We start from the raw sequence: 18,460 nt of genomic DNA on the forward strand, positions 1-18,460 counted from the left end.
GGAAGCTATGTCGTTTTGGAACGTCATATCTGCGCGGGGAGTTATGTCGTTTTGGAACGTCATATCTCCGCGGAAAGTTATGTCGTTTTGGAACGTCATATCTCCGCGGGGAGTTATGTCGTTTTGGAACGTCATATCTCCGCGGGAAGTTATGTCGTTTTGGAACGTCATATCTCCGCGGGGAGTTATGTCGTTTTGGAACGTCATATCTCCGCGGGAAGTTATGTCGTTTTGGAACGTCATATCTCCGCGGGAAGTTATGTCGTTTTGGAACGTCATATCTCCGCGGGAAGCTATGTCGTTTTGGAACGTCATATCTCCGCGGGAAGCTATGTCGTTTTGGAACGTCATATCTGCGCGGGGAGTTATGTCGTTTTGGAACGTCATATCTCCGCGGGAAGTTATGTCGTTTTGGAACGTCATATCTCCGCGGGGAGTTATGTCGTTTTGGAACGTCATATCTCCGCGGGAAGTTATGTCGTTTTGGAACGTCATATCTCCGCGGGGAGTTATGTCGTTTTGGAACGTCATATCTCCGCGGGAAGTTATGTCGTTTTGGATCGTCATATCTCCGCGGGGAGTTATGTCGTTTTGGAACGTCATATCTCCGCGGGGAGGTTTGTCGTTTTGGAACGTCATATCTCCGCGGTGAGTTATGTCGTTTTGGAACGTCATATCTCCGCGGGAAGTTATGTCATTTTGGAACGTCATATCTCCGCGGGGAGTTATGTCGTTTTGGAACGTCATATCTCAGCGGGAAGTTATGTCGTTTTGGAACGTCATATCTCCGGGGGGAGTTATGTCGTTTTGGAACGTCATATCTCCGCGGGAAGTTATGTCGTTTTGGAACGTCATATCTCCGCGGGGAGTTATGTCGTTTTGGAACGTCATACCTCCACGCGGAGCTATTACCCGAGATATTAAAAAAGTTTTTTAAAAAATGTTAAGTTGTCTTACCTCAGATTGTCGCACAAGTTTGTAGGGTGCAGCTTGCATTTGATCCCTGCTACCTCCTCAGGAATCGTTGCGGAAACGATCAATTATAAATACAATACAATGATAATTTCATTAGGAAATTAAATAAAGAAAATTAATATTTAATTTTTGAGCCAATACTGTTAAAATGTTTTAGTTAAGTCAATGAGCAAATTTATAAAATAATCTCCAACTAAATTGGGAGGTTCTCAGTTATATTTTATATATTCTAAATCTTCATTTAATTATTAAATCAATTCAATTCAATATATTTGTATCAAATACACTTTTTGTATAGTTTTATTACAAATTTAAAACAATTAAACTGCTATTGTTGTAACTTTTCCATATCTGTAGCTCACTTAAAGACTTACTGTACATAAGAATCACAGCCACAAAGGCTGAGAGACCCGCGGAACGCATTGTTTTTTCTGTTTATAAATAAATTATTTAGTTGATCTTTAAAACAATGCGTCTCAGTTGGGATTCCAAGAGCAACTGCAAGAGAGAAGTTCAGCTGTTGTTCTTATATAGAAACGATCCTGACAAAATGAACTAGTTCATATTAGTCCTTAGTTTGAGCCGACTTATCTGGCTTTGCGGTTGAGGATTGTGGTTTGGGTATAACTCATAACGTAGCGACTGCAGTAATTATTTGCCCGACAAATAAAAGGCATATATTTATGGTTTTTAGCACTTTTGACAAATTTGTTTCTATATAGAGATCAATTTAAAATTTGTATGTATATCTTTTAGCATGTAGAGAACACAGAAAGAAAATACTTCCCGCCAATAGCTCAGATTAGCACGTGCTAGTTGGGTGAGTGAAATGAAGGAATGGAATTCACCACTGTTTATGGACAATTGTACCATACGCTTTTGCCGGTTTTTACATGCCTGTTGCCACAAAATAAAATAAAGAGAATTTCTAAGTTTTCTTTGGCGATTATTTAGGCTTCGAGCCATTTGTAGTTCAGTCTTGAGAGGGCGCTTGACTTTGCAAAACGTGTCCAGCTTTGTGCCTGTTGACTTAAAAAAATTCCTATACAGTCTATGTAAACCCTGATCCCAGGACACTGCGTCCAGATCCCGGCGCTGCGCATGATTATTTGTGATTGCACATTGCGAAAAAAATGTACAGTAAAATGCATCAGCTTTCGTGGAAAATGTTGGCATCTAAAACAAATTACAAATAAATCAATAAAAATGACTGGGCAGGTGGAAAATGCAATTTGGTGAAAAATTCCGCATATGCAAGCAAATATGTGCAGACTGTAATCGATGCAGTTATTTCATTTACAATATGTGCAAATAAATTTATAAACTAAAAGTGTGGCTAAATAAATCGGCATAAAATTGTTGGAATTTGCATTTTAATGAGTTTCAATAAAAAAAAAATGCCCAATGAAATTCCAGACAATGTGTAACAGCCAGCCTAATTAAACAAGCAAATAATAAAAGAGACACAAATATAAAGTAAAATCGAGAGGGAGCGAGAAAGAGAGAGAGAGAGAGAGAGAGTAAGAGGGAGAAAGAGAGGCGCTCGTAAATCAAACAATTTAAACAGCAAACGAGGTAAGTTTATTTGGCATATAATTTATTAATTAGTAGCTTTTTGCACATTGGCAAGAAGTGGAGCGTTAAGCATTAATACCACGACTCATTCACATCAAAATCATTGACTCCAATTTACATTCACATTCACATTCACACTGACATTCACTCGTTTATATGCCGAGTTTAACGACCACTGAATGCTTTCAATAGCAATTAAATTTCAAACAGATGCAAACTTCACTTGAATCGCATAAATTAAATAATTGACAGAAAAAAAAGTGAAAACTACTTTTTTACTCTGCTTCTATAGGTGTCAACACACGCTTTATCAAATAACTTAAAAGCTTAAAGAGCGTTTTTTTTTTATAGAAATTAAATTATACAAATAGTTTAATAAAAAATCTCTTAGAGTTAAGGCGCGAACAGATGACAATATTTTAAAGTTTAAAGCATGGTAAGATTTAATGCAGCATTATACTTAATAAAAAAATGAACTATGGAGAAATATCTGCAAATTTTGGAAAATTATTCTTTAAGGAAGTATTAAGATTGCGCCACAGTCAAGTAATGGGAATATTTCTTAAAGCTCTTCATAGAACATTCCAAAATGTAACCGAATCGTGTATATCAAAGCCTTCATTCAATTTCTAAATCGAACCTTAAATCGTAATAATCAAACCTTGAACTTTACTAAACCATATTTTTATGATTATATTCAAGAAATTACTACGCTATAATAATTGTTTTTGTTTAAAGCTGAAACTAGAACATTCATATTAATTGTATATATTTTTTCAGACAGATTGACTTTTTCCTCCATAAGAACGAATTAATCAATCGATTGATGAGAAAGTCAGATCCTTGTTGCATGGATATATACTATTTATATGAGATCACAAAGGTCCAAAAATATATTTCAAAATCATAGTTAACTCCTGCTTATTTTCAATTCAAGCGTATTTGAAAATTGTCAATGTTGTTGCAATAAACCTTTGTTATATTTGTTAATTTTGATATTATATTTAAGATACGTACTAGCTTAACTTGCCAGTTCCTTGTATTTATTTAAGCAAACGTTTTGGTTGTGCACACAATATTAATTATCGATTTATACTAAATACCTAATATAGTACTTAGTAAAACAAAGGCACTTTTGAAGTTTAACTACCTTATCTAACCCTGTGCATGAACTTTTGCACCTCATGCCATAAAGCCAGATACTTATCATAAAACGGCTTAAACTAATGTGCTCCGAACAAACACAATAACAACAATGAACAATTGCAATAACAGCAAAAACATGTCCATAGCACCTTTCAGCGCGATGCGTATCGAGTTGCCTTCAGAAGAGCTTGGCAAGCAACTCGAGCGCCTTGACTTGTGTCCATTGAGCTCACATAATCGCACAGACACAGACAGAGACAGCAACTAAGAGAGAGAGAGAGAGAGAGAGAGAGAGAGAGAGAGAGAGAGAGAGAGAGAAAGAGAAAGAAAGGCAGCGAAAGAGGGGTAGAGTCTGAGTAAGAGACCCAGTGAGTAGAACCGAACACAGCCGTACCCATGCCCTGACTTGGGGTATCGCATTTTAATGACCCACTTTTGTGCTCAAGACTATTTAAGTTTCTCTCGTATTGGTTTGTTCTAATTCTGAACAGTGCAAATCCCAGAGCAAAGCAATTAGTGTGGCCATTGGCCAGTACTGCGGCATATTGTCAAGGAAATTGTGGAAGAGTTGCCGAGTGCTTGCGGGGCTTCGCCAGCGACCGGGGTTGCCGCACTCACAGCAGCGCGCAGAGCGTCGAAAGTAGAGACATAAAATACGTGAATCAAATACATGTATTTATATGTGCAACAAAAATGCTGCAGGCAATGAAAGTCATTACCCACGAGGTGTAAAACAATTCTCTACTGTTGACGGCAGTTGAAAGGCCAAAGACAGCGAACGAAAACTCAAAAAGACACAAAATAAATGAAAAATGAAATTAATAGAATTAACGAGTGGAAAATTCAATTCAAGGCGTCACAAATTCAGGGACAATACTTGGCGTCGTGCCGTGAATACGATTCAAGCAAATGTGCCGCCAATTTGGGACAGCACCTTGGAACAGTGCGAATGGCGTACAATGGAAAAGTTTAAAATTGAATACAACACGAACTTGGTCAAGGCAGAAAGTATACTTGTGTACATCTATGTTAGGAAAAATATAAGAGCTGTGAGGCACTTGAGGTTTACGATAGGTTCTGTTAATTCGATATAAATAAAAATCATCTTAGAATAATAATGACAAAAAATAAACAATCAAATTTTAAAGGTCTTCGTATTCTTGTTACTGATCGCAACTCAAACTAGCTACGCACATTCTCAATAATTTTCATTTATTAAAAAATAAGTTGGAGATATTTGAAATAACAACGCCATACACCCTCACTTTTTTGGCATCCACTTTATTTTTTATGAAATTATGTTAAGGCGTAAACACAAATATTTATATCATAAAATATATGTTTGGTACAAGAATTTGTCTTGATTGCTTTCTTTTAATAAGCATATTAAATTACATGAAGAACTTCAGCTGCAAATTAATTGCTAAGAAAAAATATATGAAAATTTCTCACAAGCGCAATAATTATTAATTTATATTCGTGTGTGTCATATAATCCATGTGAGTTACTTGCGGCTGGTTCGGGGCATATATATGAATGCATAATTGGAGCACAAAATTCCGAAAATATTTTACAGCATCCTGCAGCCAACACACAACTCATGAGTGTGTGTAGGTGTGTGGCTGTGTGTCGTCCATTCTTGTCGGGTTTCCAGGCATTCATTGTGCTCTTATCCCATTTATTCATTTCAGCTACACACATACACACACAGACACAGATACACTTAGGCAAACACACTCATAGGGAGTTGTGGTCACACACGGATAAGCAACCGGCCGAAGATGGACCTACGTATACGTAATCTAACACTGCCAACGCCAGCCGCAACAACAATTATGTTCTCGTCAACAGCAACAACAGCGACGGCCGCAGCAATGTCTAGTGGCACGGCAGCAACAATCGCCCCAACAACAATAGAATCAACAGCAACAACAGCAACAACAACGCCATCCACATTTTTTACATACAGCATACCAGGCATGGACATTGCGCCGGGACCATTTATATTCACCTACGTTAGTGAATTTTTATCGCTTATCACGCCCGAAGAATTGCCGCTTGGTAAGTTTCTGGAAGGGTCAGGGTTTTGTCTTTCCCATATGTATACATATATGTTTTGTGGGAGTGTGTGTGTGTGTGTGCGAGAGAATGTGCGAGTGTGTGTGGCTTGGTAACTAGTTTTGACTGCCTGCCAACAGCCAAGGATTTAAATAGGACAATGCACACTTTTATATCATTTACAATGGTAGAGAACAATAAAGTTATTCAATAACATATATAAAATGTAGAATCCTGGACAATATTCTGCAATCCATGAACTAAGGTTTAAAAACTTATATAACTTCAAGGAGTTCAACTATTTTTAAGTAATACTCAGTGTATTAATTGAAGATAGATAAGACAAAAGGTCGAGCATTAAAAATATACTTCTCAAATAAATCTTATATAAAATAAACTTGTATTTATAGTAGAAAGTCTATATACATATATATTTCTAGTTCTAATAACTTAATAAGCTCATGTATGCTCAATTAATAACTTTACGATTAAGCCCTATTTTATTTCTGCTGTAAACAAATTCCTAATCAAGTATAGGCTTAACAAATTTTACTTCAAGCATTCAATCAATCCAAAACATATTTTATATCCCATTTAAATAAAAGCATATCTGGAAAATCTACATATAAGACCTATTAAATCGACATAGAAATACAGATAAATTTTAAAAGTTTTACAATTAGAAGGCCACTGTTCGCTCTCAGAGTGTGAATGATTCCCATGGTCACAGCTCGGCCATGCGTGGGGCATTGTGAATGCCGCACGCTGCTAGAGATTGGATTAAATCATGACACTAAATTCAGTTGGCGTATAGTTTATGGCTCTTAGTCGTACATACATTACGCCATGTAGTACACGGTTTTCGTCAGTGCCGAGTCCTTATCAAATATGCAAGTCATCGCGCTGGCCATCAAAACAGGTTCCAGGCGTTGAAGATTTAAAGCAAAGTCAGCTTAGACTAAGCTGATTAGAGAACAATATGAATTTATGAAAATTTATTTATCAAAATTGGTCAACAAGTTGAAGGAGGAGCACAGGCTAGCCGCAGATGTCCGATGAGCAAAAGCTAGCCAGCTTTATGAAGAAACATGGCGAACAGGAGGAGGTAGCAAGACATTACCTGACGACCAACAACTGGGCCCTGGAGCAGGCGAGCCTTAAATACGAAGACGACAAGGCTAAAGGGCGGAACAGCAATGCGACTGACGCACAGGGACTGCAATCCCTGCAGAGCCTGCTGAGTCGTCAAACGGCCAACCGTGAGGATGAGCCCGAGGCTAACAATGGCGGCACCTCCGACAGCTCCATGCCGCAGCCACCCAGGGACGGCATCCAGTCGTCTAAACGTGTGCAAATTGACGATTCGACGCCGGCGCTGACCACGGCGGATAGCGATCGCAGTCTGCGCGCTTGGGGCCATGGCGAGCGTCTGGGCAGCGCTCATCCCATAAATCCGCCGCCAGCACGCGATGATGATGAGCTGGACTCGGACTCCGAGCTGGAAGAGAACGAGCACAGTCTGGTTGTGCTGCATCTCTGGTCCGAGGGCTTCTCACTGGACGACGGCTCACTGCGGCTCTACGAGGTACCCGAGAATGAGCGCTTCCTGAGTGCCATTATGCGCGGCGACTTCCCTGATGAGATGCAGGAACTTGGCCAACGCATTGAGCTGCGCGTGCGCGATCACACAAACGAGTCCTATCGCGAACTCTCGCGTAAACAGTTCATGGGCTTCGGACGTCCCCTGTGCACTCCCACGCCACGCATCGAACTTGCCGCACAGTCGAATGAGCAGCTGACGCCGGTGGAGCTGCAGCAGCGCCACGAGGAAAATGCGCAGAACACGCTGCAGCTGAACGGACAGACGGAGATGACCACCATTCAGTTTCGTCTCGCCAATGGCAGCCGTATCGCCGCACGCTTCAATACCACCCACAATGTGGGCGATCTTTACAGATATGTGCGCATGGCAAGGCCTCAATATAGCAGCGAAAACTTTCTGCTCATGACTGCCTTTCCACGTTACGATCTTCACGAGAGCGATCCCCGCACCTTGGCCGAGGCTAATCTGCTCAATGTAGTGGTCACTCAGCATATCAGCGAGGATCCCGACCAAGCTGAACAGTCGACTGAGTAAAAGTTATATTAGCGGACAACACCAAATTTGTTTGATGAATAGTGTACAATAAATATGTAATATCCATATTGTATAATAAATCATATACTTTTAATTCGAATGTAAGCAGGCAAAGTTCTCGAGTGTTCAGTCAACAAATATTTTTAGTAAACATTTTTTAAGCACAAATTTATGTAAATTTATATTTTTAATTTTTTTTTTAGATTTTTTTGGGTCTTTGTATTTGTTGAATACATGTATTCAAGTTGAAAACATTTTTTTTAATTTATTTGGCAGATTCCATACGAGATGTACTTCACAAAAATGTCAGCCTAATCGACTTTGCCGCCAACGTAAGTAATGGAGAGTAATTTCTCCAAGATAAAAGTTTCCATTGAATCTCTGTAAATATTCTTAATTATATTTTTGGTAGGCTATTAAGATCGAATCCGGTTTCATAGCGCTGGTGAGCATTTTTGCCATACTGGCGCTGGTGCCGCTGATTGCCACCTGTGCGTGGTGCTGTGGCCGTCGCGCCACCCATGATGAAGTGGAGCTTATACGGAAGGCGCAGGTTCACATACGCGACGAGTCGCTGGAGGAGACTCTGCGCTGTCGCAAAAGCGCCGGGCTGGTCACTCTCTGGATTGTCTTTATCCTGCTCACGTATGTGGCCAATTGGAAAGTTTTACTTTGGAGTTGACTCAATTTAATGGCACTTTGCAGGCTGAGCGACTTTAGCATATTTTATGCGAACAGTCGCCTCTCGTCGGGCATTGAGATGACGCCAGAGATGGTCAAGTCCGCAGTGCACGATGTCGAGGTCTTTCTTAAGGACACGCATCTACAAATCAAACACAAACTGGATAATGGCTTTCATGTTTCCGTCGAGAAAGTCGTCAAAGACTTGGAAGGTCAGTGGGTGGGCACCTAAAATAAAAACTTTTCCTTTTGCCAACTTTATGACCAGCCGCGTCGCTTACATTTTATAGTTTTCGATTCATGTATTATGCTAAAACTTTATGCATTGCATTGTGAGTTATTGCAGTGACTGTCCCACCCTACCCTACTCGTGACTGCAGCAAATGCCCATGTGCGCACTCTATGTGAACTCAATAAACTGTCTGTCTCTTTTCTATTCCCGCAGACGTGGATGTTCTCCTTGGCGAGCCAATTCAAGCGGAAATATCCGCACACACTGGCCTCGAGCTGGCATATGATTCACTGACGACACTTAGCCTGGGTGAGTCTTTTGGTTAAGTGCTCCACTGCGATTGTCTGCCTCAATGCGTGCAACTCGGACTTGACCCAGATCAGAATTGTACTTTTTGTTTACGGTACGACAAATCCATTCAGGTCTTGACTTAGAGAAGTGTGAAATTCTTCACAATCATACAAACGGGGCTTTATCATATAAAAAGAAGCAATGAGAATGAAGTAATAGAATTTAAAAATGTGACCCAAGAACAAATAATTATGTTACCATCCTTTGTTGTAGCAAGTTCAAGTTTGGCTATAATTTTACAGGCCGATTGGAAATTCAATCTGATTTTAACGTAGAGAACAGACACATTCTGGGTTTTCCATTAGAGACTTGACTGTTAGTAAAAACATTATTATAAATATACATCATGAGCTCTCTAGAAGCATCAGAACTTATTTTCTTTAATGCTTTGACTTTTGGCAAAATTGCCACCAAAATCTTGTCATATATCACAATAAATATTGAAGTCCGCCGAGACAAGCGATTGTTTGCGCCCAATTTCATTATGGGGAGGCCAATCGCAAATATAAAGCTCGAGAGGATGTCGCGTGCTACGATATGAGAGGCTCAGTCAGGCTGGCAGGCGGCATCCACATCCGGTGGCAAGTTGACACAAGCAGAGCACAAATGTCAAGAGGGAAACTGCATTAGATTCGCACACAATGTGTAATTTAGAGCAGGACTCATAGCCTTGGCCTGCCCCTGCTCAGGCCACACTCCTTGGTTAGCCCAAATAAATATGCTACAATCATGTTTTCGTGGATTTTGTCGCAGCGAATGCGGAGCTCATCTATCGCGTGCTCATGCTCCAGGAGACCGTCGGACGCGCCTTGAAGCTGTCACAGGAGGCCGCCGCCCGCATGGAGGAACTGCAAATACAGTTGTCCGTGCTGCAGCGCCAGTGCACGTACCGGGATCGTCCGCTCTGCGACACATTGCGTATACGCAGCTTTGAGGAAAATGGCGTAGTCGACGCACTTAAGACGGTGAGTTAGTTGGTCAACTTGATTTTCGCCTTATCCGTTTAATTTTCGCCCTTTTCATTTCCAACTGCCTTCTAATTCTTGTCGCAACTGCGGTCATATACCATTTCGTTGCGATTTGTCAGCTGCAAGAGGACCAGAGCATTTTTCGCATGCGCTATTTGGGCGAAATTGAATTTGGTGCCACTGTCAAAAATCTGACATCGGAAGTTGGCGTCTCACGTTCCATTTTCAGCAATTTCCCGCAACAAGTCAAACACGACACGGCATATGAACGCAACTGTAAGTCCAATCATAGCTGACACAATAATATAGTACGGGGGAGTGAAAACATTGTGAACGCTTAATAAAACGAAAGGAACTTATAAAACCGTCAAAATCTAATCCAAATATCAAACAAGAACTTATTAAATTTTAAAAAGTTTTCACCAACTGTTATGCAGCATATTTTCTGTTCTATAGCAATTTTTATTAAAAGAATTCTTTAATACCTTTTTTTTAGCTAAATAATAAAAAACAAAAGATGGCCAAGAAAAAAGTAACCGGTTTACTTGTGAAACAATTTTTTAACAAAGCTAAAATAATATAAAAATTCTTTTTTATTATGCTAACATGCTGACGAAAAAATGTGCAAATTTATTCTTGATCAACAAATATTTGTCTAGACGCATTGTGAAATGCCATATTTGAAGAAGAATTTTCTTAAATTTCTTAATATTCTCTTAAATATTATATATTTGAAAGCCCAAACACACTTGCACACACTTTGTCAACAATTATTTAATATGTTTATATCTAAAACATCCAAAAATCTTCTCAAACATAAACAAAACTCGATTATGGCCTCAATTTAAATGTACACTTCAATCAATAGCACGTGCTAGGATCCAGGGGCAACCAGTTTCAAGCAGTGTGGGGCATGAAATCTGCCGTAACAAACAGAAAGCACAATGGGACGGCTGTTGGGTTTGGTTCAAGTTTAACACAATATTAATTACTGTCACCTGGGCCGCAAAATACACTAATTGAATTTCCAAACTTGTCCACAGATACGCTGGAGCAGCTGGCCAGCATCAGGCACCGGACAACGGCCAATGCCCAGATGTTAACGTCGACAATTAATGCCCTGCTGCAGCGGCTGCAGCGCATGTGGCCAGCTCTGGAGCCGGGCTACAATGAGCTGAAGGAGTGGGCGAACACATACTGGAGCATTGGCTGGATAGCAGCCATGGTGATCGTTTGGGTGATGCTCTTCATGTTGATGTCCTACTGCTGTTTCCTGTGCGAATCGAATGTGAAGTCGGGCGTGGTATTTTTCGTCGCCGTATTGATAATATGTGTGGGCAGCATTTGCCTCACCTTCTATGGCGTCTTCTCGCTGGCCATTGGTGGCAACACAGAGGTATTTCTCTGTCGCTCTCTCAACGACAACAACTACGAGATGCTGGGTAAGCTATTCGATAAGCCCGGCTATGTTTATGCTGACGAGCCCCAAACGGGCATCATCGGTGAGCTATTGCGTCCCGCTGGTGTCAATCGGTCTGTGGTCAATGTCAATCTGGGCACTGCGCTCCGGTGAGTTGAACTTTGCACCTTGAACTTTATTACCTCTGCCCACTAATATGCGTGTACTTAGACTCCCCAGATAACCCAATATGTACATATAACCAACTCAAGTCCAACAAGTAACGAATTTTGTTATCCAATTACTTTGATACTGTACGTGCCTGTAATTTTGATAGCCCCCAAAGTAACATGCGCAACACATATTTCCTACTCACAGACGACTTTTTGGGTAGCTGTCAATATTTTACTCTCTCAAGCCCTCAGTTCGCTTTGAAGATGAGCAATTTAGGTAAATACTTATACATTGAGTATTGTTGGGCATAAGAATGTTTACATTTATCATAAACTGTCCTAATATAAAAGTTTATGCTTATATAAAAGTTCCTTAAACTAAACGGTAAGAATGAAAAGTAACTATGATAATATTGATTGAGAGCTAAGATATTTAGAAAAAATAAATAAATTAATAAAATTTTCACAGCGCACAACAAAAACATGTCCATATACAAGAAATCAAACGCAACCGCTTTGATTGGTTAAGCGGACAGCTTGACCCTGAGTTTCATATATTTATTTATTTAAATGCATATTCTTATGAAATAAAATCTGTAAATCCAAATAATACTTTTAGTTTTGACCAAAATATGCACAGTGCATTTATTTTTCTTATATTTTTGACAGATTTGTTTTTTATTAAAAGACCATTTTAATCTGGGCTCTTTTCATGGAAGGGATACTTGATAGTTAGGCCAATAGGATCACAGTTGAAAGGTCAACGCACCCTTTTGAACTTGCCAAAGCATGAATTGTACCCTGTCAACCCGCCCGAAACGTGTCTATTGATTGTTGCCAACCCGCTTCAAAGCCACACTAGATTACCCAGAGTCCCTTGATAGCACTATCACAAGTTTGCACTTGGCCAAAGTTCGCCCCAAGTAGAGATGACCAGCAATCAAATATTTTCGTCACCGTTCAGCACTTATTATTCAAGCCGCAGAGCACAGTCCATGGACAACATAGAATTTAGATACCCGTATAGCCAACCAAGCCGCAAAGTTTTCAAAGCCCAATGAAATTTGTTAGCCACCGCACGGCACTTAATTTTACGCAGAATGCGAGTACAGCAAAACACACACGCACACACACACACACACACACCACGCCCTACAGCAGCACCCACAGCTCATGTAGCCGCAAATTTTAAGCCCAATTCCAATTATCTGCACAGCTACAAATGCGCATGCATGCGATCCGATGCAACATAGGCATGACCGCATGCTCCAACCCACAGTTGTGCCCTCAAATACCGCTCCAACTCAGGCCAGTTAACTATATGCAGTATGTGTGTATGAGCGTGTGTGTGCGTGTGTGTGTGGTTATGGCCAACTCCACGCATATTGAAGTTGACAAGTTCGCATGAATTCAACTAAACTTTATTTGACATTTCTTTGCTACGAACCACTCATAACTCTGCCCGACATTATGAACACAAACACATGTTCACACACACACACACACACACACACACACAATTGAACAATGTCACACCATGGCGTATACGCAATCAGGGGCTGCGAACAAAATCAAGCATCGTACAATGTCTTTCAATTGGATGCGTTCGTGAATACCACAAAAATAGCCGATTTAAAACAATTCCCAAAAGTCTCAACGGCCATCGATGCCATTTCCGTATCGGAACGCACACTGTTGTCGCTCACCCAGTCCATACAGAACATATTGGAGAATATGCTGCAAACATCTGCATTCAATTTGACCACATACCGCAACAGTGTCGGTGCGCCCACGCCCGAGAAGGACTTGGCCACATTCATCGATCAAATGCAACGCGTTGCATTACAGGTGAGCGAACTTCACATCCATAAAACGAATTATGTGCCTATCGATTTTATATTACTGCACTTCGGGTATTATTGATACACATCATTTCGAATACAGAAAGCAAAACTGAAAATATATTTTGAATCTTTTCTTTTTTGCTTGTTTTTAATCTGAGCATTATTTTTGCTAACTGCAACCCATTTTTTGCTGATCAAATTTTGTATACTCTATCCACTTAGTTCCTTTTTTTTTATCTCAGTACACAAACTAAGAATATCTACTCTGAACTATTATATTTGAAGTGTTTATATGCAATTTAAGACAAACGTTTGCTTGATTTAGCCTAGCTATATGAATTATCTAATCCGTTAATTTGTTATCCACTGATGCCTTTCAGATTCAGGACGTAGCCACATCTTCTCGCATGACCACGCTGGGCAGCCGGTCGAAACGTTTGCAGGCAGCCATACTGCAACCGCTGGAGAACCTACAGAATGAGATACTTTACCATCTGACAGCACTGGAGCTGCAGCGGGATCCCTGGGCAAAGCAGGTCAATCAGACGCTCAATCATTTGAAAAGCATACAGGGCTATTTGGAGAACAAGGCCGGCGAGATCTGTCACAATCTGACGCGTGTATACACGGAGCGGTAAGTGGAGTGGGCCACAGCAAGAACGGAAGCATGCAACATGCTGCATGCAACATGCATAGAGGCATGCAAGAAATTATCGGGTTAATTGCATTGAAATCTGACCGATTTTCTATGGGGCACTCGTTTCGTCTCGCCTGTGGCTGACCAAGTCCTTCTGGTCTGTCCCTGTGTGTGTGTGTGCTTGTGTGTTTGTTTTATTGTTGTATTGCTCTTTTCTCTAGAGGCAAACCAACAAACAGGCAAACAACCTCAACTCCAGGCCACTGCACATAGCTTTTACTGTTTTATCAGATAATTGAAAGTCGTAATCGTTTGATTAAGTTTGCCAAGTGTCATGATTGCATTTGTGCTTTTTGTTGGTTTCTTGTCTGAAGTGTGTGAAGGACAACTTGAAATGAGAATGCAAAACAATTCCAAGCTGCAATTGTTGAAAGATGGTCTTAGCCCTCTGTTATGGTAAACACTTCTGAGTGAGCGTGAAAGTCACTTTCCAATTATAAACAGGCAGAAACAAGTCACACTAAAACCATACAAAAGTGTTCGGCTGGCAGATTCCCTGTGCCCTGATCTGAAGTTGTTCATTGAAATTACAATTTTTGAAAGCAAATGTAAGACTTTACATATTTATAAGAAAATCTTATAATTAGGTATGAATGAGCCACTTCGCTGTGGCTCGACACTTTAATACTCTCCTAACTTATTTGCTTATACTTAAGCGGTAAGAAAATAAGTAGGTTAAATATTGGCCATAGAGCCATAAGCTCTACAAAATAAAAATCAATAATTTCCTAAACCAGCTCTCAATATGTACTCCTTTGACAGCCTCAAGACCTATCTGACCAGCAGCCGAGCCACTATGGAGTCACAGCTGGGTGATACGACAACCAAGTGCCGCCCGTTCTACGATACGTTTGATGCTAGTCGCATATTTCTGTGCCGCAATCTGGTGGACTTCATCAATGGGCTTTGGTTCTTCATATTCCTAACACTGCTGCTCTGGGCGATCGGTACGCCAGTGGGTCTCAATCTGATCACCATAGAGACGCGCCTGAATGCGATGCAGAGGGCGCAGGCACGCAGCAAGGGCAAGCATCGACAACGCAGCGACAGAAGCGACAGGAGCGACAGAAGCGACGAGCGGTCACGTCGCGGCGACAGTCGTGGACGCCAGAAGCAGCGCACGAGTAGCTCTGCGAAGCGTGATCAGCAGAGGGAACGCAGCACCAGCAGCACGGCTAGAGCCAGACCGCCACTGTGAGTAGACAGAGGGAGGTGCGGGCGAGCGGGAAATAACAGAACTCTTGTTCATAGACGACGCACTGCCACCGAGGAAACACTGGACATAGGCGATGAGGATTCAACGCCATCGAGACAACCGCAGCATCAGCAGCAGCAGCAGCAGCAGCAGCAGCAGCAGCTTCAGCGTCGCCAGGAGTCGGAGCAACGGGAGCTGGAGCGGGAGCGCGCGCGTGATCGTGACCGGGAGCGTGATCAGCGTAGCCGAGAGCGTGAGCTAAGCCGTGGGCGCGAAATGGCGACCATCAATACGCCAGTGCGCAGTCGCCAGCAGCTGTGAGTAGAGACGCCCACAAAAATTGGCCAAGCCGCACATCTTCACCAGCTTCCACTCATCGCATTTCATGTTGAAACCCAAACAGGCGTCGCGGTGGCACTATGACCGAGGATGATAATTGGGGTTCATCCAGTGCGCCCAGTAGAGCCAACTCCAATGAGCGCGAAAGCAGTCAGTCTAGAAAGATCGTCAACATTTGGCAGTCCAGAAATAAGATCAAGACGCCTCTGTAAGTTTAGCTAAGGTCCCCCACCCCCTGTGCCACACACTTAAGTACTCTGACTCTGACTCTGACACTCTGTTGTTGTTGCCGCTGCCAGTCACCGGCAAAGCACTGAGGAGCTTGACTTTGGGGATGAGCCGCAGGACAGCGGCTGGCGCGCCAAAAACAGCGTCAGCCCCGAGCTGCGGCAGCAGCCAGACATGCGCCGCCAGCAGCCAGATAGCCGCACCCAGCTGCGTACTAAGCCAAAGTTGTAAGTCTTGCTTCAGTGAAAAGCCACGCCCCTAGCCCACTTGCAATTGACCCTCCAGTGACTCATTTCTCCATTCAAGACGTGGTACCAATGTGGATAGATCTGGCAGCGAAGCGGTACGTCGTCCGGTTACGCCCGTTCTGAGCGTCAATCCGGATATACCGGCTGCCGTGCCCATGCCCCGAACGCCGATGCGTTTGAGGAACAAAGTCTCGCTGACTGCCCGAGCCGTGCAGGACATTATTAACAAGCGGAGTCAGCTTCTGTGAGTTGTCCCAGCTGTCTCTGTGTCGACTCACAATTCTGTGTTCCTCTGCCTGAAACCACTTAATTTCTAATTATTAATTTTGAAAATAAATTTGCATGTTAAATTTTCCTATTTCCAATAGAAATTTAACAGCGACAATGTTATCTTAATATTGTTAATAACAAACTTTAACTATTGCTACCCCCTTGACCGTAGAAGTGATTATAATTTCGTATATTCACCTAAACCATTTCAAGCGATATCATACGAAACTTTCCTTTAAAACTTCCACTGCTTAAGATTTTGTTCAACTTGAAGTTAATAATTGTGTTTGCAAAATATTAACAGAAATATCAAGAAACTTCTGTTAACTTGTTATGTTGATTAACAGCCATGTTAGGATAATATGCAAATGTAAGAGTAAAATTTATAAATATTACAAATTTGAAATTTTTTAACAAAAACTATAAGAAAATTATTTTTGTTTAAATTTTTCTGAAATTCATATATAACAGAATATAAAAAATTAAAACAAATAAAATGTTTACTTGCGGTAAAATGAACAATGGAATATTCGATATTTACGGTGAACAATTAAAATTACATCTATTTCTGTCGCATTTCTATTTATTTTCTGTGCAACGCACGTTAAGATAACATAATTTTAGTAACAGAGCGCTATTTGCAAACAGTCTCAGACAAAATACAAAATGTTAATATAATAATAAACTGTAATAATTGTTAATTTCAACGCATTGAACGCTTTACACCTTACCGCATTGTAGCTGCTCTTGTTAAATTAGGAGTTAATTGTTAAAAAAAAAAAAATAAAATAAAATATTCTATCTCTTTTTCTTGCAACAGCCAACGCACTGGTACCGATGACTATGACATGGACGAGAGCGATATGTACGGTACTGGTGCACATATGGACGCTGACATTGTTGCGGCGTAAGACTAGATACTCCCTTGATGGGTAACATTTTGACAAGCTTTATGATTCTCATTTGCAGAGCACGTCGCACTCCGCCACGCAGCGCGCCGCCGCCTCCGCCTCCGCCAGCGGCCGGCTTGAACAGGTTCTACCAACGTTATTAAACAATTATCGAATGAGTTTGCTTTTTGGTTTCTTTTGATTTTTGATTTGTAATCGACAGAGATTAACAAGCAAAACACACAACCAATTCTTATGTGTTCACAGCGACAAAGTCTATATATTCTGAACTTACTTTTTTTCTCGTACTGCCAACCGATAACTACCCCCAAAATGGCACGATCGTGTATACCCCGCAAAATGCTATAGAAATAGCAGTGGGGCACGCAGCGTGCGTTGGAACGAAGAGGAGGACTTTGTCTTCGAAGATGCTGACTCACCGAATCCGAATCCCATGTACTTGAGCCGTAATATCCACTAAATAATGTGGCCTACGCTAAGTTAACCTTGTTTTGTATTTGGCTTACGATATTTCTTTATAAGCTAAATGTAGTCTAGTCACTAAATTGTAGCATCAACGATTTAATACTTATTAAGCATTTACGGTTGCAAGCAATCACAAATAAAGAATAGAGCAACATATACAATCCATATAGATATATATATAAATTTATATGGGTGGACTTAGAAAATCATATTAAAATAAGTTTAATAAATAAAACAATCCATCCAAAAGGTATCTATTATTGTAAGCAACCACAGAGCCTAGCCCTTCGCCTAGCAAATCATAAGGTCAGGAACTCGAAACCCGCAGAAAACATTCCAACATCCAATCTATGTACATCGCTTTCTGGAATAAGTCTGAGATCTTAGACTGGCATTTGTGTCAAATATTTATACTTAAATCGGAGACTTAATATGTATAGGTGCACATTTCTGCCGATGCTGGAATCCAAATCTAAATTAATCCTAAACTATCAAAACTAATGTTACGATTATATAACTTATCCCTTCTTGTAGCGGAGCACATCTCTAAAGAATATAAATATAAATT

At 40.9% G+C, this 18,460-nt stretch overlaps 2 protein-coding genes across 4 annotated transcripts; both read left to right on the plus strand.

Moving 5' to 3' along the window:
• Positions 1-1,966: 1,966 nt before the first annotated feature.
• prom (prominin) lies at positions 1,967-18,415 on the plus strand. Of its 3 annotated transcripts, none has more exons than XM_070210029.1 (19): positions 1,967-2,550; positions 5,388-5,757; positions 8,168-8,223; positions 8,304-8,536; positions 8,597-8,784; positions 9,018-9,113; positions 9,909-10,120; positions 10,243-10,399; positions 11,167-11,692; positions 13,252-13,543; positions 13,920-14,173; positions 14,999-15,430; positions 15,488-15,748; positions 15,835-15,978; positions 16,070-16,225; positions 16,305-16,490; positions 17,337-17,423; positions 17,486-17,551; positions 17,674-18,415. In XM_070210029.1, the coding sequence occupies exons 2-19, from the start codon at positions 5,478-5,480 to the stop codon at positions 17,693-17,695; spliced, it is 3,648 nt and encodes a 1,215-aa protein (XP_070066130.1). In that variant the 5' UTR covers positions 1,967-2,550; positions 5,388-5,477; the 3' UTR covers positions 17,696-18,415. The 3 variants fall into 3 exon arrangements, with proteins under 3 accessions (XP_070066130.1, XP_070066129.1, XP_032292954.1); XM_070210028.1 differs by having other exon boundaries at positions 17,776-18,414; XM_032437063.2 differs by lacking the exons at positions 15,835-15,978; positions 16,070-16,225; positions 16,305-16,490 and having other exon boundaries at positions 17,776-18,410.
• LOC6626528 (UBX domain-containing protein 2B) lies at positions 6,707-7,991 on the plus strand. Its single transcript, XM_002049429.4, has one exon. It carries the CDS (start codon positions 6,803-6,805, stop codon positions 7,889-7,891), a length of 1,089 nt encoding a protein of 362 aa, XP_002049465.1. The 5' UTR covers positions 6,707-6,802; the 3' UTR covers positions 7,892-7,991.
• Positions 18,416-18,460: the final 45 nt, after the last annotated feature.

Source organism: Drosophila virilis, chromosome 5 (assembly GCF_030788295.1).
Source record: "Drosophila virilis strain 15010-1051.87 chromosome 5, Dvir_AGI_RSII-ME, whole genome shotgun sequence".
In the NCBI taxonomy this organism is placed as follows: domain Eukaryota; kingdom Metazoa; phylum Arthropoda; class Insecta; order Diptera; family Drosophilidae; genus Drosophila; species Drosophila virilis.